The sequence below is a fragment of the Apostichopus japonicus genome, chromosome 2, assembly GCF_037975245.1.
Source record: "Apostichopus japonicus isolate 1M-3 chromosome 2, ASM3797524v1, whole genome shotgun sequence".
Lineage (NCBI taxonomy): Eukaryota > Metazoa > Echinodermata > Holothuroidea > Aspidochirotida > Stichopodidae > Apostichopus > Apostichopus japonicus.
The window spans coordinates 16,220,404-16,245,740 of NC_092562.1; the positions used below are offsets into that span (position 1 = coordinate 16,220,404).

Here is a 25,337-nt window from a genome sequence, read left to right on the forward strand (position 1 = left end):
GAAAAAAAAAAACCTGCAACAACTGAAGACTGGTGTATGTTGTAGCTTATGTATTTTCCATTAACATATATACTATAAGGTCATGTCCTTAATAAGGTTTCATGGATCACACTGACATAGTGTGCCTACTTGTCAGTGTTGTCAACTGAGCACAGGGCTGATGACATCATTCAGTTTGTTATTATGCAGACAGCAAATGGCCATAATGATAATTATTAATTGTTACATATTCTTCATACTGCCCTTACTGGCCTTACCTGAACAGTGATGTATAAAAATGCAAGAAGTCGTTAAGCTTTCCATTTAAGAATCGTTTCAGCCTGTCCTATTTCAAACATATGATTGGCAGGTTTCCACGTTACATAGCTTATCAAAATGGAGCTGTTCTGTTGAGCAAGAAAATCACACATATGCATGCATACAAACACACTCATATATAACAATTTCTGAATATCTTTTCAGCTGCCCAAAGGTACTGGAATGCAAGCTCTGTTGGGTGAATTAAAAAACCCTCATTGTACTCTTTTATCATGGTCAGCGTAGCTGGAACCAGCAATGATGGTGATGTGGATTTGACAGTACCTAGACAAGAATTCAATAGCTGCTTTGTGTTGAAGTGGGTTCAACTTGCTCAAGGCCATGACAGGATGACGACTAGACATTAGGATGAATTATCTGTTGCAGAGCTCTATAAACCAGGCAGTTGTTAAAACATCCATTGGGTGACCCTCACAGTCTACCAGGCACTGCATCGCAGAAGCAAAATGAAGTGTGTGTGATACCTTCATCTTATGAGAGTGGAATGGTATCAGTGTGGCCTCTGTCAATTTGGCTTCAAGTCTTTGTTTTCTTGAAAGCTGAGAAGATCTTTCAGTGGTTTCACACTGACCTCTGTACTTGACAATTCATGTGTATTTGCCAGCTCAGGAGGAAGCCAGATTTTAATTACATTAACCAATGCTGACTTTTTTTTGGACATGTGGTACATCTGCAAGGAGGTGAAGGAAGCAGTTGGAGTTGCATGGATGTGGAATCTTGTTGATAGTCTGGCAGTCTTATCCACAGATTATCCAAAAGCTTCTCCACATTGCCACATTCAGAACTTATTACATTGATAAACTTGAAAATTGCAGGAATCTAACGAAGCACCCATCAAGGGAATTTGTTTGTATAATTATTGAAAGCTGTGACCTTCTGATGTGACAGACTAATGTGAAATAAAGGGCAGTAGATTACCTTGTAAATGAACCTTGTTATTGTTTGATTGTATCTAATGTTTGCAAAATTTTAAGTTGCATGCTACCAATTGAAACATAATTCTTTCTCTATTAATCAAATGGGATATAAATACTTCTCCTTAAAGGGTGTGGAGACTCCCGCACAAAGAAATGTCTCATGCCGGTTATCTGACCTAGTTTCGAATGCGGTGTAACAGAAGTGTTAGACACCACCATTGATCCCAGAAAATACACACACAGCTTGCTACCATCTGTAAATAGACATTAGTGTACAGTCAATACAAACATCACAGTCAATACCCACAACACAGTGCACATAGCAGCGTGGACATCTCAGGTCTAGATAAAAGATAACAAGGTATCAGGTTTCATTACTGTCTGCATTTTGTAGCGACACAAAAAAAACTTCACTTGCAAGCAACGGAAAGTAAACTTTTTCAGAGCGCGGAATGCGGTTTAGGGCAAGTCTTCAATACCTTTAAATATACTGCATCGGTTGTTGTCACTTGATCATTTGCTTGTGTGTGAGCTAAACAGCTTAAATAATATGTAAAAAAATAATACAAACTTTCAAATTGCCAGATATTTACTTGCTCAAAATCATTATCCAATCATGATTTGTTGCTATCCTTGAGTCCATTATTCAGATGATGAGGCAGATTCCCTTCAACTCTCCATGATGAAGGTAAAACCTTATATCTTAACCAACTGCCATTGAGTGTCCATTTGAAAGTTTCAAACACACAAGTGCATTGATTAAAACAAAGACTTTATTGCTGTGGTTGCAGGAACTGGATTTCAGTCTAGTAGTCACTCACCAGGTTTGTCTTTATCACAGTCTGCTAACTGTGGCTTTTTATGTTAGGAGTTTTTCTTCAGAGCACATGTCACCTTTGATTTGTAAAAAAAGTCCTGAAATTCAGGGAGTTAAAATTTACTGTCTAAAGATAATATAAAAAGATTTTTTTTTTAACTTCAATCGTCAATGTGGGTGTCAATTAAGGGAATAAGGAGGTACTGATGCAACTTTGATAAATGATAGTTGACTGCATCCAAATTAAACCAAGGCCTAGGCTATACTTTTGAAGAAGAAAAAATTAGGCTGAATTCATGTTAGCCTAAAAAGGCTAGGCCAATGCTGACAATTAACACAAACCAAGATCATTTAACCATTTGGGCACTTGTTTATGGCATACTAAAAGGGTCTATATAATTAGGCCTGTATGTGTACACAACCCACAAGTTGCCAATGAGTATAGACCTAGCCTAATTAGTTTAGGCCTAGGCTACTTTGTTTTCCATAGACCTAGTTTAATTGGGCCTTATACTGTGCCATATTATGTAATGTGCTATAACAGTTGTAGTAATAGCAAGAATGGTCCAGGTCTAACTAAGCCCAGGCTTAACTTATGCTTCGGGCTTAACTAAGGATTAGGGCTTTACGTGATGCCTAGAGGCTAGCCCACCCTTTTACATTAAACTAAAAGTGATACTTTTTTAGGCTAGGCATAGCCTAGGCATACAATAACTAGGAATTAGGATAACTATATGTGCGACTGAAACTGCCATGCCTATGATTAGAAGAGCTGGCATAATGAAATCGAATTTGTGGATCGTAAAACGAGAGAGAATAGCCATGCATGTAATTACAGAAACCAGTCTGAACGTAAAATTCTCGCATTGCTTGTACATTACTCGTATTACACTAGGGCCTATGGCTAGTATGGGCCTAGGCTACACAGACTTTTTCATTAGATATCCATCTTGTTCTTTCTACTTCCAAAAAATTCCTCTTCTTTTATGGTCAGTCGGAAAATCAAACAACAATATCCATGTTCTGACCGATTGCAGCATCCCCAGCACCATTTCTTTCATAATTTCGTACTTTTTTCGTGTACACAAACGATAGTCTATACACTGTGAGTATGCGTGTCGCCTGCTAAAAAGTTTTCAAGTGGACCTATTTTACCACCCTGTGTGGGCGTTTTCCCTCTCGACCAATCCAAATCGGTTACATGGTTGGCCAAACTCTCTCTATATACGGCTCTGGTAAGAACAATCATTGCACACACCTGACGATGATCACACAGTCATAGTCTCGATGCAAGGGGACTGGGGTTGAGAGCGGATTAGTCGTTCGGTTGTTTGCTTTTTCGTGCCCAGGTTCTTTCCTGGGTGACTTTTCTTAGAAAAGTATACAGGTTTAATCTATCCTTGAATCAAATCTTTTCACAGTATTTCGCTTGTCGGCCATTTGGCTAAGATCATGTGTATATATGTTCCCCTTCGAGGGGAATCGTGATACACCCCTAACGATGATCACGCAGTCATATAGTCTCGATGCAAGGGGACTAGTGTTGAGAGCGGATCAGTCGTTCTGTTGTTTGGTTTTCGTGCCCAGGTTCTTTACTGGGTGACTTTTCCTAAAAAGTATCTTTTCACAGTACACGGTACCAAGGTTTACATTTAAGCTTAAAAATGATAGTATTTCGAAACTGTGGATTCTGCCGGTATAAACAAGTACATTTACAAATCATTCGTAACTGACCAAGCAATAAAAGGTGGATTAGCAGTAACATGAAGGTCATCAATTTAACCTTAAAGGTGCTTTCCAGAGCCTATTAACATATTTTAAAGATGAATATCTCAAACCTGAAAAGTTATAGAAACAATCTTACCGTTTACTTAAGTCCAAACACAATCGTATAGCAGGAACGATGAGATTAGGCGAAAGCTGTTATGACTTTAAAAAAATTAAATTAAAATAAACCCTAAACATTGTAGGAAAAGTGTCTTCACTTGATAAAACGGTTAAAATCTCGCTTATTGGTATGATTGTGTGTGTGCCTCCGCGTGTGTGTTCAAAGCAAGGATTATACGTTGATTCGTAACTATATGCTTTAAAATGATTAAACTGTACGTAATAATTACTATCACACATTATAGTTAGTCATAATGACGCATAGAGATACCAATAAAATTATAATACATGTTTTTAACCCACTCAAAACAAAACACGCAAGAACTAAAACAATAATTATACACGCAAGAAAATAGCGGCAATATCAGAAGAAAAACACACCTGTGTTGAGAGATCAGAGCGATCGTAAAGAGTAACCAGGGAGTTGTTATGGAATGATGCAATTGTGCTAATAATAATAACGACCACACCACTGTTCATGGTTTTTCTCCAGAGTGGGTCTTCTTTGATAGGAAAGTTGGTTAATTGAGAGACCTCAGCAGAAAGTCACCACCAACAGGCTGTTTGCTGAGACAAAAATCACATACATTAATGGCCGCTAGGCAGATTAATGATCAATTAACCACATTTTGGCAACATTAACAATTTCGAGGAAGCAATAAACCTTGCGCAAGATCGTGATACGTGGCGGAGGTTAATCACTGACATGTCGGATAGATAGACGAGACTCATCTTACTACCTACTACTACTTGGCAACACTGAAGAAACATTTTAACAAAGATATTTACCATAAGATTGTCAGAGTGCCATACCAGTGCTTGTAATAAGTTTTTGGCGTTCCATAGATGACGGTCGCTTTATGGTTGCTATGGAAATGATCTCCGTACGTGATCCTGCCATTTTCGCAGACGATTTAATTACTTCAATATGTACGTTCAGTTACATGATATTATTTGTACTGTATATGCCTAAAGCAAATGGACACTGAACACAGTTCTGAGAAAGGTGTCAACGTTTAGGCCTAGGCTATGCTGATAGCAAATTAACATGCTCCCTTCAAGTACCTGGAAATAAAGAACGGTATGAACTAGCCTAATTCGAGTAGCCTAAACGATAGTATGTTCAATGTACTATATCTAACTCTTGCAAATAAAATAAACTGGCACTAGCCTACAGTATGTTTCTGTTGTTGTTACTGTTAGTACTTTTGTCTTTGTTAGGCCCTAACGTTAGCCTAACTTAGGGCCCAAGCCTAGGTCTTTCTTTGTAAATTATAATTTATAGGCCTAAACCTGAGCCTTTGCTGCTGTAATATAGGCTACATTCTTGAGAAGGCTAACGTTAATCAAACATAGGCCAAGGCCTAAGCTTAGGCAAGGCTACAGTATGTCAGGGGTTTAGCCTAGTGAAACAACGCCGAAAAATAACATAACCTAGTAGGCTAGTTAACAACAACTTGCAACTGCAAGTTTGGCTTGGCACTGCTCAGGCCTTGCCTAACTTGTAAGCCTGTGACCCCTAGCTTGCAAGACTAACATGTTTGGCCGTGGCTATTCTTACGACTAGTCGTAACAATTATTTATAAACTATTCTTACGACATCGGCGAATTCAAGCGCAGTAAAGTAAATAAAGCAACTGCGCATGTAGTAGGGGTAACCCTAACCACTAGCCCTAACCTTAACCCTAATCGGAAATTATTGTTACTCCTAGTCGTAAAAATAGTACTCCTAGTAAAAATAGCAACGTTAAAGCAACTGCGCATGCGTATATGTAAATTATTCTTACGACTAGTCGTAAGAATAGCCACTTTGAACATGTTTTGCCTATCACTCAGTATCAACCTAGTCAAGGCCCTAAGCATACCAAATTTTGTCAGTCCAATTCACTAGCCTAGGCCTAATCCTAACTTAAGTTTAGGCTCACTCAGTGTAGTAGGTCTAAATTGTTAGGAATCCTACTAAATCTAGGCTAGGATGCGTACAGCCACCTGTACAGCATAGACATCAGGACTACAGAAGTATAGCTTTCTGTACGTTAATGGGTACGCCTACATAATGGCAATATATCTACTTTCTAGGCTTTGTGAAATTCACATGGGGCCCTAATCACAAAATCATGCAGATATCACTTGTGACTAGGCCTAGGCGAGTTCCTCCTACAGTTATCTCCTACATTTGTTCATCTTGTAACACATGTTAGCAGTAGTTTGAAAGTATGTGTTTATTCCCCATACCCTTTGGTTCTGAGCAAGCGCATAGCCAGGAATTTGCCAAGGGAGGGTCGAAACTGTAGGCAAACTATCAGTCCTGTAGATATGGCATTGCAAACTAACTATGCGTACCATGGTTGGCGCGAAGCGTACAAGAAATTTTGGCTGAAAATGCCTCCCAGATCGCTGGAAATGGTACTTCCCAGGCCTTGTAAGTTGCATCTTAGCATTTTCTCTTTTGAAATTACTAGCGATATCATAAGAACATAAAAAATAAAAAAATATGCTCAAGGGGGGGTGGCGGCTGCCCCCTTCGCCCCCCCCCTTGGCTATGCGCCTGGTTCTGAGTAACTATAGGTGTATTAAACTTGTAAAGGATTTCAAAAGTTAGCTTTCTTATTGAAAACTTTCTTTATTGTCTCTCATTTATTTTTATTGTGCAATCTCACCTCGGTTTAACAACCGACAATAATAGTGTATATTTCTTTTTGGAAAGATCTTTCCCCAACAGCTAGAAATAAATTTAATGTGGCTTTTCTTTTCTTTTGCTTGTGTTAATAGCATGGCTACTACTAATTCTCTGCTCAAAGAGTGGGATAAAGGCTCAAAAAGTACCAGAGCTAAAATTCTCATAGACTTTATCGAGAACAACCAGAACAAAACTGGACCAGAATTGGAATCCGATCTCTCGCAGGCAGCAAGTCTGTTTTTGGCCAGGTTAACTGCTTGGCTCCGTTTAACGTATCCTTGTAAACAGAAACAGTTCATATAAGTCAAGACATATCTTGTCAATATAGTACCCTTTAGTATTACCAATGCCAAACTATATGTGATATATTAGTGTATTTTTATGTATAAAAGTTCAGAAATAAAAACATAACAGAGAAACACAACAATGTGGTGGAAGAAAGACAGCAGAGATCATTAAAAAATTGCCTCAAAAAGAAATCTTTAAGTCACGTTTAAAAGAACAAAGAGATGTATTAAATCTGATTTGAAAGGGGAGGTGTTTCCATTCTTTAGGGCCATAAACTTCAAAGGATTGATCTCCCATATTAGAGGAAGGTTTTGGTATGTCCAGTAAAAGCTGGGTAGATGACCTTAACGTACAATTTGATTGATAGACTTCAATTAATTCAATTAAATAGTTAGGGTTAGGTGCCTTTGGGTACAAAACTCTTAAAACGCACACGTTACCACATGCTTATCCCTTTAACACAAGGCAATGAATATATGGTGCCTTTCCACAAGCTGGTATATTGCAAATTGATAGTACATTTGGTTTCCTGTTTGAAATACATCTAGGATAGTGGGCAAATTATCAAATTATTAGGTTTCTGTGAGTTGTTAGACTTGACCATGCTTTCTATTAGTGAAATATTTTTTGGGCAAAGTTGTTGTACAGTAGCCAAAGAAAAGAGGGTAAGTTATTCTGTTTGTAAGGAAACAAGTTTGCAGATATTATAGAAGTTTGAGTTATTTAAATTATGGCAAATGTCAAAATATTGCTAATATACCAATCAAATTAATGATATGAATTTCTGGGATGCGTTTATTGACAGCATGAAATATGTGATAATAAATATTCCCTCAACACCAATGATATGGACACCTCTGTGGAAATTAGACCATAAGTTGACAATATTTATTGAATTTCATTTAGCTTTCAAAAGCTTAGTTTGATTTCATTTATCTTTCAAAAGCTTAGTTTGATTTAAACCTTACATCAAATGTATTGACAAAATACATTTTTTTTTATCAATGTATAAAGTTTTCACTATTTGTTGTACAGAACCTTTGTTGTTTTGTGTATGGAAAATCTTCATTTGAACTACCTCCATGTTTGTCTTTGACACTCACATTTTGACAGATACATGACCGGCACTTGTCTTAATTTACAACTACAAGCATTAACAATATTTCTCTCCGCATCAAGTGGGTAAGTCAGAACGCATGTGTGTGCGTTTGTATTTTTATTTGGAAAAAGTTAGTATGACTTTAGAGAAGTTGGACAGCATTTCCTGCTTCCTGTACATTGGATATATGTTTTTTTTTATGTATTGGACCTTCTTGTATTTCTTTTTACTGTTTGTTGTTTTTATATATTTTTGATGGAGGTTTTGTAAAGCATTTTGAAACCATCACATATTGTGCTGTACAAGTTGCTTGTTATTATTATTTATTTTTAACATCAAAAGATCATTTGATATGCTATTATATATATATTTTTAGAACGACCACAGTCTTTGAGAACCAAATATCTGTGGCAGTTTTGGACTTGAGTCTCAACATATTAATTTAGTTTTGTGAGTTTGATTTTGTTAATTCATAGTTATATTGATAAACATCAAGTGAGGCCCCCCTTATGCTTCATATCATAATTAATTCTGTTCTCAGTGTGGGTGTGTGTGTGAGGGGAGACCTTGCTTAAGGTCAGAACAGACCAGTGTCCATAAACCTGAGGTCTTTCGTTACAATTATTAAACAAAAGTGGGGATTCGTAAGGGTTTAGGTGCTCTACTGACTTCTTAAACACTGCATAAAGTAAATAGTAGCTTGAAAAATCCAAAATTTGTCACCATGTTTCTCCTCATTAGGCACAGATTTCTGGCAGAATTTCTTGAAGTCGGCGGAGTACTCACTGTCCTCCAAATTCTGGGTTTGAAACAAGCCAAAGAAGATGACAAAGCTCAGGCCTTGAAGCTTTTAATGTGCGTGGCTGCTGCTGGTAGAAAGTACAAAGAATTAATTTGTGAAAGCTATGGTGAGTGTCTGTATACATACATACATGCATGCATGCATACATATATACACCCATACATACCAAATAAATACATACATGCATACATACTTACATGTATACACACATACACCCATACATACAAAATACATACATACACGCATACATACATACACACATACATACATACCAAATACATACATACCAAATACATACATACCAAATACATACATACCAAATACATACATACATACTAACATGCACACATACACGCGTGCATGCTTGCAGGCAGGCACACAGACACACACGCACACATACATACAAGGATAATTTGGAAATAATGAGTGAAAGTTGTTGTTGTAGAGTGTGTACAAGAAGGATGTGTAAAGAGGAACTGATCTTACATCAACACAAATTTGAAAATGTATCATATTTCGTGGATCAGGATGGCTATATTAACTTGCAAGATTTTTTAAAGGATATATTTACCTCTAAAAGACATCCTGTTTATTTCACCAACTGACTTTCTTTATCCTTAATGTAGTGAAGGAGCAAACTAGCAAAATCTTTTTTAGGGTCCTGAAACTACATTTTAAGATATGAAAAAATTGATATAGCAATATATACCAAGGGGGAATATTTTCATGCAGTTATCATGTAAAACATTATCTTTGTACTTCAAGTATCTATCACATTGTTTGCCATTAGGATAGAAGAAAATAAAAGAAAGATTAAAGAAAAAGAAGTTATAATTAGTAGCTACTTTGCAATGTGCTATATCTTACTCAGCACAAACTATTTTAATAGTTTCTGTTCCACAGGTGAGCAAAAATGTGCATGATCTGCAATTTGCATGTTGCCCTCTGGCAAAATGGAATGTGTGAAAGAAATACCATTAAAATAATTGGCTGCTGCACATAATTTTTGCAGCAGAGCAGTATGGCTTCATTAAACCAAATTTATAGCTAAAAGTTTGTCTTTGTGGGCAACAATCATATGAACAAACCCGAGCATTGTGGTCATGGCATACAAACAGATCAAAGTTGATAGTTTGTTTTAATGAACTAAATATCTTCTGTGATCTTTCCTCAGGTATAAGAGCAATTGCAGAATGTCTAGCTAGATCGCAGTCCGAAGAAACCCAGGAACATGCTCGGGTGATGTTACAAACCCTCGCTCAAGGGAACCCTAAATTCCAGGTCCAAGTGTACAAGGGACTGATAGCTTTACTACCCTGTAGTTCACCAAAGGCTCAACAGATGGCTTCACAGACTCTCAGGATGGTTCAGGTAATGAGTTCTGCTTACCTGTCTCCTCACCACTGTTGAACTATCACTGTGACCCCAGGTCAGCTGTATGATCCCTACTTCCTGTACAGCATTTTACCCAGACTAGGTTCAGCAGATGGTGACAGACCACCCTTGGGATTGTGTCAGTCTGCCTACACCTTCGTTGAATGTTAATAGTTATGATGAACTCAGGCCAGCCAGGAATTTATTGAAGGTTAAATGGATCCAAAAGTATGAAGGGGTACCAATATTCAGACCTTGCAAAATCCCTAAAGCTAGCTTAATATCACAGAAAAAGTTTGTTAAAAGTGCATGAATTTGAAAAGACTAGTCAGCGCACTGTAATCCCAGAGAAGTAAACATTTGATAAATGTAAGAATAAAACCTCTCATAGATTTAAACTTCTAAAATTGGTTTCGTTTTTATTTTAGGATCTTTTAGTAAGATTAATGCATCCTTTTTGTTTCTTTAACTTTCAAAGTTTGCATTTCCCAAAGTACTCTTTTTGAGGTTCTGCTTCTCTAAGTTATTCTCAGATGTTGATGAGGAGGATTCAGATATATACCGTAGTTAAATGTTTAAGAGAGGAACAAATGCTCTGAGGGTAGCAGGAAAGTATTTCTTGAAGGTTCAACATGAGTGTGACCATTATAGATTTATTGATCAATTGATTGATTGACAGATTTGAGTGAGTTGTAGAAAGATTGATTGCTTGATTGTCAGTATGATAGTTGATCGTTTCACCGCCTTGTCTGTTTTAACCGAATTCGATGATTTTTTTCTGTTCAACCACTAGAAAACTGTTGGTCATGCAAACACAAACATAGTAGAGCCACTGGTAGCATTACTGAAGTCCTATCACTTGGAAGTTCAGTTTGAAGGTAAGTCCTATACAGAACAGTAAACAAGTACATTTCCCTTTTTCAGTGGCGTAGGAAGGTACTTTTGAGTGGGGGGGGGGCTGAAGACTGATGGCCAGTCTGGGGGAGGGGTCTAAGGGGAGGGGGCGTCCCCCTCCCCTTTGGAATTTTTTTGCATTTCCAGGTGGCCTCAGATGCAATTTGGTGCAATATAGCACACTTCAACACCCACTCCATTTTGTAAATAATTTTGCATTTTCACCTGGCCTTAGATGCAGTTTGGTGCTCCAAATGAGACTTTTTTCTCATTTGGAAATGAAAAAGGGGTTTTCTGACTTGCGAAGGGGGGGGGGGGCGGAATGATACTTCCGCCCCCCACATTTTCACTGGGGGGCTTGCGCCCCCCAGCCTCCCCGGTTCCTTCGCCCTTGACCTTTTTTAAAACTATAATGGTATTTTTGCAATTTAACTTCAAACATAAAAGTTTAAAGAGATAGCCAACATGTCAATCAAAGTGCAGATATTTAATGACCTGATAAAGTAGATATTGCAGAACTTTCAGCCACCTCACCCCCCCCCCCCCCCCCGCAGAATGGGGAGCAGTTTCTAGAGCTATAAAAGTCTGTAGTGAAATTGTCACACAAAAAAGCCAGTGGAGATTTGTCAGCAATATTCATTCATTGAAATTTATTATGTAGTATTCTGTTCTGTGTTTAGTAGTTGGTTTTTCTATCTATTCTTCTTTTCAACATAAATTATGCTAAATCTGTGGAGTGCTCCTTTAATATTAAACTGGTGATGACATAGGCTCCTCAGGGCTTAGATTAAAGTGGTCCAGTCATTTAATTTATAAATTTCAGATGTTTTAAGTCCAGTCATAAATTGTAATCCACATAAATCCTTCAGGTAAATTGCCTCGTCACACAGTTACCTGTAAATATTGTATAACGCATAACTTACAGCGTATCTCAATATACAACTTTAAAACCTTCTCACTGTTAAAACCTTGCACTTCCCAAAACCTTGCACTTTAAACCTTGCACTTTAAAACCTTGCACTTCCCAGTTGTGGCATAACCTCAAAATAAAATAAAGGTCAATCGAATGACTTATCTGTTTGAAGACATTGTTGTCGTTGTTCTTCTTTGTGAACTGATTCAACTACTCAATTCATAATTTGATATTTTAAATATTTTTATAAGTTTAATCTTAGTAAGCAAATGCACTTTAACCTGTATATGTGGGGACTTTTACAATGCTGGAAATTTTCAAAGGTTACACAACACCCATCAAGTCACCTCATGTCAAATTGTTTATCACAGCTATAGAACTAATTAAAGATTTAATGGAGTACAGCGTACAAGGTGAACTTCTCAAGTGCTTGGTGTCAGCTCTGGTACCGTCTAAGGAAGACCTACTGCATCGACCAGAGATTCTAGATGGTAACCATTTTCTTTCTCTAATCGTGCTTACTGTCCTCTCGGTTGGCTCTTAAAAACAGTATGTTAAATTAATTGGGGTGTTATCTTTGCCACACTGTTGAATGTATAACCCAATTCAATTAATATTCTTTGCTCGCATTCGATTTTACCCGGTGAGGGTAAAAGTCAACTATTCATTGTTGCCTTTTACTAAAGTAACTGATGCATTCTGGGGAGGTACTAATCTTATGTAATAGCTGTCTAGCAACTGTAAGAACCTTACTGTTTATTGACAAATATTTTTATTCTCATAGTAGTGGTTTCTTTTCTTTCGTACTCGCTATTTCTTCATTTGTGGCTGTAGCGTGACTTAAAGAACATATGGCCCATTCCATGAGTGGTGGTCCACCTTGTGACAGTTTTGATGATCCTGTCACACTCTGAATAATTATAGTTACCCTTTCTATCATCTAAATGTATTAACAAGAAAAAGTAATATATGTAAATGTTTTATAAGTACAATTTTTTTCATCTTTCAATAGGGAACTGGCAACCGTTTTAAAGAGTGACCAATATTTTCAAGTACCATTATGGTGTGATATAATTGGTTTTGTGTGCGGTAGAAGAACACAAAGAATATCATAAAGTTGAATCCCTTTATTCATGATGGGAATTAACCACATACTAACAAGATATCTATGATTTCTTCTTTTTGCTTTAGATCCAAATGCTCCGGAACTGAAGCGTCCATTGCCTGTCTTTGTCCAGCAGGCATCAGCGGCTAAAGTCATTGGGTACATTAACTACCTTACTTTGACTCATATGATTCAATATCAAAACTATGTGTTTAGGGCCGTAGTGTAATAATGTAAATGTGAAATGGGGATGTTTTATATATATGTTTTTTTATACATTTATTTCCAGTATAAATATAACTATTTATAAACAAGACATCAAAAGTGAGTATGTAACAAGAAAATATTATTTTAAAATGTTAGTGTACAAAACACAAAAAAATATATATACAAAACAAAAAAATATAAGAAGTGGTATGAAGTAGTATGTAGTGTGGAGCAGTTTTATGTTGCCCAGTGTGATATTCTCATGAAAAATTGTGATACAGGAGTGGTTTATTATAATAGTGCAGAAGAGTCAGATGCATTCCTCTGGTGAATTTTAAACAATGCAAATCTGAGTTCTGCGAAATATATGAAAGTGGTGTGTGAAGAATCGATAACATTGCAATATGAATATCACAGTTAATCCATCTGTCAGCTCTGCTATACTTGCTCAGTGTCTAATACATCTCGAAATGTCTCTGTTTTGTTTGATGAAATGTCAAACTAACTGATCCTTTTTTGAAAACTTTTGCAGAATGTTAGCCAAGGAATCGCCTTCAGTTGCAGAGAAATTGATCTATTTACGGTGCACCCACCATCTCATGATCGCCATGGGCAATGAAGACTACGCTGACAGTCAGAGACAAGCCAGTGTGGCTCTAGAAGTGAGTCAATTCTTTGCCATGATTTTCCAATCAGTACGAATTCATATATATATCGTCTATGAGGTGCTACGCAGTCTATGTTTTGAATTGTTTAAGCAGGAATAATCATCATGCTACGATATGCACAGTATGAAGTTTAGAAATTCTGAAATTTCTTTTTATCTGTTAATTTTTTTTCTCTTGTTAAACTGCAAACATGTGTTCGGATCTCTTTCAGATCAGATGCTGTTGTGACTTTCAAATATCAAATTTTATCAAGTTTCTGTCATTTGTATTAATAGCTTGGAATGGCTGCAAGTGTGTCATTTTTATTTTGAGGTCATAGAGAGGCATTTAATATTCAAATCTGGCCCTCTGATCAGGAAAATATCTACTATCCCTCCCCTGGAAGAGGTCCGTTGGTGGGGAGGATGATTTATGAAGCTTCCCTATTAATCGTTGATATGATATACATATGGTTGTGACTTAGTTTTTAAGTACATAATATACCTCTACATGCATATGTTAAAAAGTTAAAACTTGTACTATACTTACAGTAGTCAGACTCTGTTGGCCTGTCAGGATTGTAACTGCTCACATGACTTTCTGATTATAATTCTAACCTTACATTCAACTGCTAAACCCACAATTAACCCACAAGTGCCCCGCAATCAACTCACAATTTCCAAAGCAACTTGATAAATTATGCCATGGTCTGTGTGCGGAATTCTCAGAAATTAAATTTGATCCAATGCAAGAAGGTTATATTACTTGTGGATGCCTGCTAAAAGGCAGCATCTCTCACTTTGTACAAACAATTTTGGGCCAAATTTTCATTTTAATTGTAGTTGTCTGTCAATTATTAATCCATAATTCTGATAAGGGGTAACTTCATCATACCTAAGTTAGCATTGTAACAACAATAACATAGCTTGTTAAAGCACTGTAACTTTCTGAGATGGTGGTCAGCAACATTTTCATTTTGAATGTTGTATCCTTAAGTCACAACACAAATAAGTTTACAAACATCCTATTCATCTTTTTGTAGGGTTTGTTATTTTTTGTAATTTTTTTACTCATTATTGGAAACAGCTATGAAGATGGGGGGTGTTGGACAAAAGACTCCCATTGAATATTTTCTGCAAAGTATATAGCAATTGAAGTTATTTCGAAAAAGAGAAGCCTGTGTGAAATAGAAAGATGGGAAAGACATATTTTAAGTGGATAATTGTTAATTGGAATTTATGGAAACATAATGGAAACATTGTCCACTGGCTAACAAGGTAACATTCCATTATCAATATGAAAAATATGAAAGCATAGGCCTAAAAGAGCTTTACATTATATATGGAACAACTATTCTGAGATGGATGCAGAACTGAAAAAAGGATTAGGAAACAAAATTTAAATAATGGCAGCAACAGGAAAAATGAATTGGATTTGTATTGAATGAGTTGTCAAGTGAATTTGGAATGAAATGAAAAGAAAGAGAAAATTCATAAAGAACTATAATTATGAAGTAAGATCTTCTTGCCAACATTTGAAGTCTGGAAATAAGAAAGGATTAAAACTAAATTGAATGAATTTGATATGTTATCGAACTCTTCTCAGATAAAAAGTTTGATTCGCTGTAAATTAGAAGAAGGAAAATAAATAAAAAATAAATATATACATCTAAACTTTGAAATCTTGGCATAAAAATGGTTGACAAATGAAAGTATGAGAGTAGTTCAGAATATAATCAAAAATGTGTTGAAACATGGATTGGAAAATGTTATCAAAAAGCAGGACATTCACCCGGCTTCTTCCAAAAGTCTTGAAATTAAAAATTTAGAAGAAAAATAAAACTTGATGTTGTACTATAGAAATTTCCCAGAGTCATCAGGAGTAAATTTAAAACTTAATTAAAGAAGTATTATCATCAGTATTTTACCCAAGATTCTGGTACTCTTGAGTACTCACCTATGCACAGTTTCATACATTACCCACAGAGGACAAAAGCATTTTTTTCCACCAAAGCCATGACAGTAAATGTTTTTTGACTGGGGTCACTCTTTGCCTTTATGGGATCATGGGTAACACAGACTTAGATTGTACTGTGTGACAGATTTTGATTAATCCAGCAAATTAGAGGGCAGTTGTTAATCATATGAAAACTTTGATTTCATTATCAAGTCACTTTCAAGGTAGTGTGATGATCTCACCTTATCTCAGCCAGACGAACAATTGTCTGGATTCTAACTATATAAACAAGAAGAAGTACCTGACTTTGTTTGCGCGGCACACTGCTTGTGCGTGACATTTACCCTCTCTGATCTTTTGATACATATTAAATGTAGGTCTAAGAAAACTCATGTAGTAGCATGATGAAGTACTAGCTTCATCTAAGTAGGGTTGTCAAGATTGAATCGTTATAGGCAAACGACAGGTACGATTCCACTTTCTCATAGGGTCCCCACTCTTCTTAGATTTGCTGTCAAAAACCATTGTTTTTCAGAGAGTTTGATATATGATTAGATAATTAGTCGAAGAGTGGAGAAACAATTAATGCCTACAAGAAGAGTTCCTGAATGTATGACTTGAACAGAGACTCTTGTGTAGGCCTATGTTGTATGGTTTGGAAACATATTTACTTTTTGGACGTTATTTGCGACTAAAGACGTATCTTATTTTTATCTGACTTCCAGAATGAAAGTGGTAACTGCCTGACCGGTTTTTGTTTAGTCACAGCAACTCCATATTTATTCTCAAACTTTTATTGTTGGATTATCATCATAGAGATTAATCACTTGAAGACAACAATTAGCAGAACCCCCTTTCAGATGCAAATAAAGCTTCAGGCATTTATACGCCTGCTGTCATACTGAAATAGCATTGTAAGCTGTGCGCATGTCATTACTGTAACTCTTACAAGGTTTGACACATCTTTTGTGACGCCGTTGCAACAGACCGCTACGAGCATTCTCATCTCTATTTTCGATGTGATGCATTTAAATATAATAATTACATGGTAAACCAGCAATATCTGTAACTGTAGGTTAAATTCATAGCATTGTCTTCCTTTCTTTTGTGGAAGAATAGTTCTGTACTCAACCCCACTAGTTATAACAAACTTTCAAAGTTACTTTACTCTTCAATCTCCCTGCACTCCCACTCTGTGGTGTATAGAGTAAGGTGACCATATTTGCCTGACTGGAATCAGGGACATTTATTGTGTAACTGATATGGGGGAGGGTCTAAGGGGAGGGGGTGTCCCCCTCCCCTTTGGAAAATTTTCTAGTGCCTAAGGTGCTTAGATGTAAAATGGTGATACTTAGAAGCACTTTTTAAATCAATTTTATTTTCAAAAATGTAGCTTTTTCTTAGATGAAATTTATTTACTTTACGAAAGAGTGCTAGGCTAGATCGATCTAGCATATTTTACTTTACACTGGCCCACCTGAAATACTGTTTAGTTCCGTTCTGCGACTGCACACTTGAATAAATTGGTTTTTTACAATTATTTTACTAATAATGTGGGATATTTTCGAAATTCCTGAACATTTTGACGAATTGGGGACATTTTCGGGGACACTTGTTCATCGGGGACAGCACACTGTAATCGGGGACTGTCCCCGAAAATCAGGGACGTCTGGTCACCTTAGTATAGAGCAGCACATGGTAACCTTTTTGCATTTTCCTCTTTTTTTGACTCGCCCATTCCAGTCTACTGCCCTCCTTAACATTCTACTACCCAAAGAGTTTGGAGCACGTAGTTGAGAGTAGAATCTCTCTCTACAAACATTCTGACTTCTTTAACTCATGGAACCATTTTCAATGCCTTTGCTTCACCTTGGTCTTCAGAAGCTCTCTTCCACATGACCACTGAATAAGTGACCTCTTCTTTTAATGGCATTTTTAGGGAGAAGAAACTGTCCCGCAATACTCCCTTAGAATGATATCTTTGCATGCATGGGCTTAAATGCTATTGATAATACTGTTAAGATTATAGGTCATATGAATTGGATTTGTATTGAATGAGTTGTCAAGTGAATTTGGAATGAAATGAAAAGAAAGAGAAAATTCATAAAGAACTATAATTATGAAGTAAGATCTTCTTGCCAACATTTGAAGTCTGGAAATAAGAAAGGATTAAAACTAAATTGAATGAATTTGATATGTTATCGAACTCTTCTCAGATAAAAAGTTTGATTCGCTGTAAATTAGAAGAAGGAAAATAAATAAAAAATAAATATATACATCTAAACTTTGAAATCTTGGCATAAAAATGGTTGACAAATGAAAGTATGAGAGTAGTTCAGAATATAATCAAAAATGTGTTGAAACATGGATTGGAAAATGTTATCAAAAAGCAGGACATTCACCCGGCTTCTTCCAAAAGTCTTGAAATTAAAAATTTAGAAGAAAAATAAAACTTGATGTTGTACTATAGAAATTTCCCAGAGTCATCAGGAGTAAATTTAAAACTTAATTAAAGAAGTATTATCATCAGTATTTTACCCAAGATTCTGGTACTCTTGAGTACTCACCTATGCACAGTTTCATACATTACCCACAGAGGACAAAAGCATTTTTTTCCACCAAAGCCATGACAGTAAATGTTTTTTGACTGGGGTCACTCTTTGCCTTTATGGGATCATGGGTAACACAGACTTAGATTGTACTGTGTGACAGATTTTGATTAATCCAGCAAATTAGAGGGCAGTTGTTAATCATATGAAAACTTTGATTTCATTATCAAGTCACTTTCAAGGTAGTGTGATGATCTCACCTTATCTCAGCCAGACGAACAATTGTCTGGATTCTAACTATATAAACAAGAAGAAGTACCTGACTTTGTTTGCGCGGCACACTGCTTGTGCGTGACATTTACCCTCTCTGATCTTTTGATACATATTAAATGTAGGTCTAAGAAAACTCATGTAGTAGCATGATGAAGTACTAGCTTCATCTAAGTAGGGTTGTCAAGATTGAATCGTTATAGGCAAACGACAGGTACGATTCCACTTTCTCATAGGGTCCCCACTCTTCTTAGATTTGCTGTCAAAAACCATTGTTTTTCAGAGAGTTTGATATATGATTAGATAATTAGTCGAAGAGTGGAGAAACAATTAATGCCTACAAGAAGAGTTCCTGAATGTATGACTTGAACAGAGACTCTTGTGTAGGCCTATGTTGTATGGTTTGGAAACATATTTACTTTTTGGACGTTATTTGCGACTAAAGACGTATCTTATTTTTATCTGACTTCCAGAATGAAAGTGGTAACTGCCTGACCGGTTTTTGTTTAGTCACAGCAACTCCATATTTATTCTCAAACTTTTATTGTTGGATTATCATCATAGAGATTAATCACTTGAAGACAACAATTAGCAGAACCCCCTTTCAGATGCAAATAAAGCTTCAGGCATTTATACGCCTGCTGTCATACTGAAATAGCATTGTAAGCTGTGCGCATGTCATTACTGTAACTCTTACAAGGTTTGACACATCTTTTGTGACGCCGTTGCAACAGACCGCTACGAGCATTCTCATCTCTATTTTCGATGTGATGCATTTAAATATAATAATTACATGGTAAACCAGCAATATCTGTAACTGTAGGTTAAATTCATAGCATTGTCTTCCTTTCTTTTGTGGAAGAATAGTTCTGTACTCAACCCCACTAGTTATAACAAACTTTCAAAGTTACTTTACTCTTCAATCTCCCTGCACTCCCACTCTGTGGTGTATAGAGTAAGGTGACCATATTTGCCTGACTGGAATCAGGGACATTTATTGTGTAACTGATATGGGGGAGGGTCTAAGGGGAGGGGGTGTCCCCCTCCCCTTTGGAAAATTTTCTAGTGCCTAAGGTGCTTAGATGTAAAATGGTGATACTTAGAAGCACTTTTTAAATCAATTTTATTTTCAAAAATGTAGCTTTTTCTTAGATGAAATTTATTTACTTTACGAAAGAGTGCTAGGCTAGATCGATCTAGCATATTTTACTTTACACTGGCCCACCTGAAATACTGTTTAGTTCCGTTCTGCGACTGCACACTTGAATAAATTGGTTTTTTACAATTATTTTACTAATAATGTGGGATATTTTCGAAATTCCTGAACATTTTGACGAATTGGGGACATTTTCGGGGACACTTGTTCATCGGGGACAGCACACTGTAATCGGGGACTGTCCCCGAAAATCAGGGACGTCTGGTCACCTTAGTATAGAGCAGCACATGGTAACCTTTTTGCATTTTCCTCTTTTTTTGACTCGCCCATTCCAGTCTACTGCCCTCCTTAACATTCTACTACCCAAAGAGTTTGGAGCACGTAGTTGAGAGTAGAATCTCTCTCTACAAACATTCTGACTTCTTTAACTCATGGAACCATTTTCAATGCCTTTGCTTCACCTTGGTCTTCAGAAGCTCTCTTCCACATGACCACTGAATAAGTGACCTCTTCTTTTAATGGCATTTTTAGGGAGAAGAAACTGTCCCGCAATACTCCCTTAGAATGATATCTTTGCATGCATGGGCTTAAATGCTATTGATAATACTGTTAAGATTATAGGTCAACTAAGCATTATTATCAGTAACAAACTCGCTAAGAGAGCTTGACTTGTGCTCAGGCTGTAATCAGAAGATCCAGGTATTTATTGAAAAATAATTTAAACCAATAGATATTCTTGTCAGATCTGTCTGGGTAAATCTGGCTGAATGGTTTAGTAATCATCCCTCCCTGATCAGTTCTGAAAGTAAATTTTATTTTCAGAAAATAAACTTTTGCAAATAATATGTGATGTCAAGAAAGGAGTACACAGACAATTACTTCTTCATTTATGTAACAGGACATTTATGTGACAAGAACAACTTGTAGCAAGCTCAATATTTGTTTGTCTTCAATATAGTGCCGAATTGTTCATTGTTCATAATTGCAATTGAACACGACTCTGTTTAATCTAACTTAGACAAAAGAGCTCTGTTAATTGCCAAGGTTGTGTCAAGTCATGAAATCCATTGTAACATTTTACCTTTGTTTTGCTGTGTACCAATATAACCCAGGGGCGGTGGGCAACAGTGAAAGTTTATATCCAATGCCCGGGCTGCAGAACTGTTAGGATATATCTGCTACCATGTTTTAAATGGAAATATTACTTTGTATGGGAACTAAAAGATCCCAAAACGTGATACATTCACTACCATCTGTTATGTTGAAACATGCTAACACAAGAAGTCTCTACAAACAAATTCCTAAATAAATCAATTGTGTTTTCCATTGAAACAATACAATCAATGAAAGAGGCTTTGGATAAAAACTGCAGATTTCAATGTTTAAAACACAAGTTTGCACTCTTCCTATCTTCTTATCTGCGTCATTGTTGCACATTTTTTCATTGACTTACTTACTAAATCATAACAGTAATGTGGTCTCTAAGTCTAGATAGAAAGTTCTCACTAGCTAAATACTACCCATCACTGGATAGCTGACAAGTGGGCCATTAATGGCAGCCTTCAATTTTCCGTATCATGACCATGCAGGGTTTTTACTATGAGAGCCTGAACTTTTCGTCACTTTTAAGCAAACCTCTTTACTCAGCAGTTAACAATTTTTGTATGCTGCTCATTGGAGGCCTGAAGGGGTGTAAAATTGCCTCGATTGACCCAATTTTTGCACCATATGTACTTCCATTCATGCTCTCCAACATGCAAGCCACAAAAAGAAACAGATCCTGATTGATCTGTAACATTAGCAAGACTAAAATTCTGCCTAAGGTCACCCTTCAGACCGCATTTCTAAGAGAGATCATTAATATGCTGTTCTATCAACATAGTTCTCCTTTGAAAATAATTATGTTTCATGAAATCATTTTTGTCATCTCCATTTTTTTTTTTTAATTCAGAAATAGATCCGAGATTGTATTGTAGTTTTTAATTGATACGAAACTCGTCTGAAATTGTTTATCAACAGCACTTAGCGACGGCATTCCCAATTGTGGATGACAACATAAGGGATGCCATGGGGGATCATCTGTACCAGATGTTTATGGTAAGGATATTACACCAAATATTGCAGTCACCCATTTCATCCATCAGAGTTCTTCGAGTGGGTATCGCATTGAGACCATCTACCTGGACTTGTAGTGAGTCCGTAGTACTGTACTTACACTCGCCCTGGTGGATATTTTAAAATGATAGTATCGGAGCTTGCACACATTAATTTACTTGTACTCGTAATTTAGAGCTTTGAAACTGTTCTTGTACTCGCATCAAGGCGGTTGTTTACTTTCTACTCATAGCTGTCATGCTGTTAATTTACTCATGCCAAAGGTCAAGATGAGGAGCTTTTTAAATTTTTCATATTGAAGTTTGTATACATCTTTGTTTGATTATGGTAAAAAAACAGTCATTTATGAGGTAAGTTAAAGGAGTGTTTGGCTCTGATTGTATGACTGCAGATAGCAACTCCTTGGTATGACTACATAACTCCTGATATCTACAAACATTTTTTATGAATTTGCTCCATTTGAAAGCAGGAATTGATGTCACATTGTAAAGGTGCATGGCATCTCTGCCATCTGTTGGGCTATAAAGTATTTCGGGTGGGGATATTGATAGCACACATGAATAAATTAAAGGGCATGATTTTTCTGTAGATTTACATTTCGTTGAAATATTCCACCACATAATAATCATATGTAAAAATACATACTTATCATCAAAATTAATGGTGCTAGAAATATTTTTTCATGACATGAAATTGTGCGATATCGACTTTTCCCCCCCCCCACTTTTTCTCTTTCTCTAGTCCAATCCGGAGGGCTTGTACATGAATATGACGTCCGTTCAAGCCGACGTTCTGAGATCCAATAAATCCAACATACCTGGAAGTGAGTATGCTTAAACCCTTTTTTCCCATTAATATGTCAAATAACACACATCACAAAAATATGATATTCAGAAAGCATAATACCAATTGTTTAGTTATCCAAATAACATTCACAGTTTAAGACAGCAAAAAAAATCTCCACTCATTATGTTTCTTGTATCATCTTCTTGTGGTTTTTTCTTCTTTTTCATTTTGTTCTGCGATTTGTTTTCTCAATAATGATAACGATCAATTTAAACAGCAGACGACCCACTTAGATGTAGGGGTTGCTTTTGCAAGTCTTTAAAAGAAAATAGTCGTAGGATAAGTTTATGGTCTTTCCTTAACCCATTCTTCTACTCTGCTAAGTAACTTGTGTACATGATCAGACAGTGCTAATTTGTTGGAAGATAAAACTACCATTCTTGTCCATTGTAACTAATGATTAATGTGTTTACATTGTGAGGTCGATACCACCGCAGGTTCTGTTTATCGTGAAGAACTAAATAAATAATTGCTCTTTTTTAATTGTTCGTAGAAAATGATCTTGATCACAAGTCAATGGGTTATTTATCCTGATATATTTCTCGGTTTGGATCTTTGCCATATATAATAACTAACTTGCATAAAGTTTGATTTATTGGGTAAAGTATAATGTAACATGTGGTGAAGAAGGAAAAAATGTTAAATGGTGACTAAAAATTTGATAAATTTCAATTCCCCCTCCCCTCCCACATCCCCCACCCAAACAAATTATCCCCCTATAGTCGTGTTATAACGATGATATTAATTATGTTTTTTCCATGTTTGTGTTATTTTTTTTTGATTTGCAAGAAATGATCATTTTTCAAGTAATTTTCAACTTGGTGTTTTTCCTTTTCTTTTGTTTGTAGTTGTTGATTCCACTAACAGATGATTCTGGCTGGTCAGCTTGCTGGGAGTGAATAGTCAATACTTACAGCTGTTATTTATTCAAGGAATGTACAGTTTTATAACAGACAGTTGTTGACATCAAGATATCACTACCTCACTGTACGATTGGTATCAAATGTCTAAATGTCACAGGTCAAGCTGAAAAGTTTGAAAACTTGTTCCCCAACATTAAGGATGTAATCAATATTTTTATCTGCTGTTTAACTTTTGTTAACCTAACAGACTTTTTTCATTACATTTTGATATCCTATCCATATATTACTGCCAGGTAAAAGTTTGTAGAATATAATGAACTGAAAAAAAAGAAGAGAAGGAATTACTTGAATTGAATATATCTTTGTTACTGTTACATCCATGTGTCATTGAGTCAGTTTATAACCCAGTACCTAATATAGTGATACATCCATTACACCACCGATGGTGATCTTTGCATCGCACCACCGATGGTGATGTTTCAGTTCCACCACCGATGGTGATGTTTTAGTTACACCACCGATGGTGATGATTCAGATACACCACTGATGGTGATGTTTCTGTTAAACCACCGATGGTGATGTTTGCACTGCACCACTGATGGTGATATATCAGTTGCACCACCGATGGTGATTTGACATTTCATTGGTTGGAGGGACCTATGAGGAGAACCTTGAGAGGGACTGTGACTGTCATTCATATTGAAAATTACAACTGATGGCTGAATATGACTGACATACATACTGCCAAAGGCTAATCGTCAGAAATGAGAAAGAAAGTGGTGTGGGGTTTGGGGGGTGAGAAAGGTGGTAAAGATTTGGCTTGTAACAGTTCTAAGCCAGAATACAGTCTCATTGAAAAACAGGTTTTAGTAACTTTCTAATTGCTATGTCCAATGTTATAGTATGTTATATATAACATTTAATAACCAGCTTATTTTTAGTCTCAGTTTGGTGATGAATGTTCATTTTCATTGATACTATGATAAGAATTAAAATTTAATGCAAAGCTCACTTTCTTTTCCATCTCTCGTTTTATTTCACTGTTTGAGGTAGGGGTAAAGTAGTGCTCTTTATCATATGATTTAAGTACTTAGTGGTACTTTAAGTCTGTCATAATGTTACTGTCTTATCTGCCCCAGCAACCTAGTAACACAAAGTGATTTACTCCTCTGATTCTGCTTTTAGCAATAAAATAGTCATGAAGGCCTAACAACTTGTTGCTATGAAATATGGTCACTTAAACATTTGAAGGCAATAATGCAACCATCATTAGGAGATGTAAATGCTTCTTAGATCCAACAAACCTTGTCTAAAATTGATGAGGCTTGAAATATTACCTGATCCCCGACCCTCACCCAGACTTGACTAGAAGTATGACAGGTTACATCCCCGGGTCTGGGCTGAATTAAGGGCACCAGGGGATATGTGATAAAACTGTTCTCGTTTTCATAATATACTTCAGGAAACATGAAGATTTCAAGCATAATTTTCCCAGGACCTAACCTAGTCATCAACACTGCTGCCCCACCCACCCTAATCCACGCCCCCTGCCCCACACATGTATGAAACAAATAACACGGCTCCCTGTTATCTAGATGATTAGCCCACAAGTATCAAAACCCACTAGGAGCTTC

The 25,337-nt window shown here is 36.4% G+C and overlaps 1 protein-coding gene across 3 annotated transcripts; it reads left to right on the forward strand.

Moving 5' to 3' along the window:
• The first annotated feature begins 4,721 nt into the window (after window positions 1–4,721).
• Window positions 4,722–24,714, forward strand: LOC139979917 (armadillo-like helical domain containing protein 1). Of its 3 annotated transcripts, none has more exons than XM_071991158.1 (12): window positions 4,722–4,869; window positions 6,712–6,891; window positions 8,021–8,089; window positions 8,748–8,914; window positions 9,983–10,179; window positions 10,976–11,060; window positions 12,361–12,480; window positions 13,181–13,253; window positions 13,834–13,963; window positions 21,899–21,976; window positions 22,736–22,817; window positions 23,689–24,714. In XM_071991158.1, exons 2-12 carry the CDS (start codon window positions 6,713–6,715, stop codon window positions 23,709–23,711), a joined length of 1,203 nt encoding a protein of 400 aa, XP_071847259.1. In that variant the 5' UTR covers window positions 4,722–4,869; window position 6,712; the 3' UTR covers window positions 23,712–24,714. The 3 variants fall into 3 exon arrangements, with proteins under 3 accessions (XP_071847259.1, XP_071847266.1, XP_071847248.1); XM_071991165.1 differs by lacking the exon at window positions 4,722–4,869 and adding an exon at window positions 4,876–5,056; XM_071991147.1 differs by lacking the exon at window positions 4,722–4,869 and adding an exon at window positions 4,876–5,020.
• The last annotated feature ends 623 nt before the right edge of the window (window positions 24,715–25,337 follow it).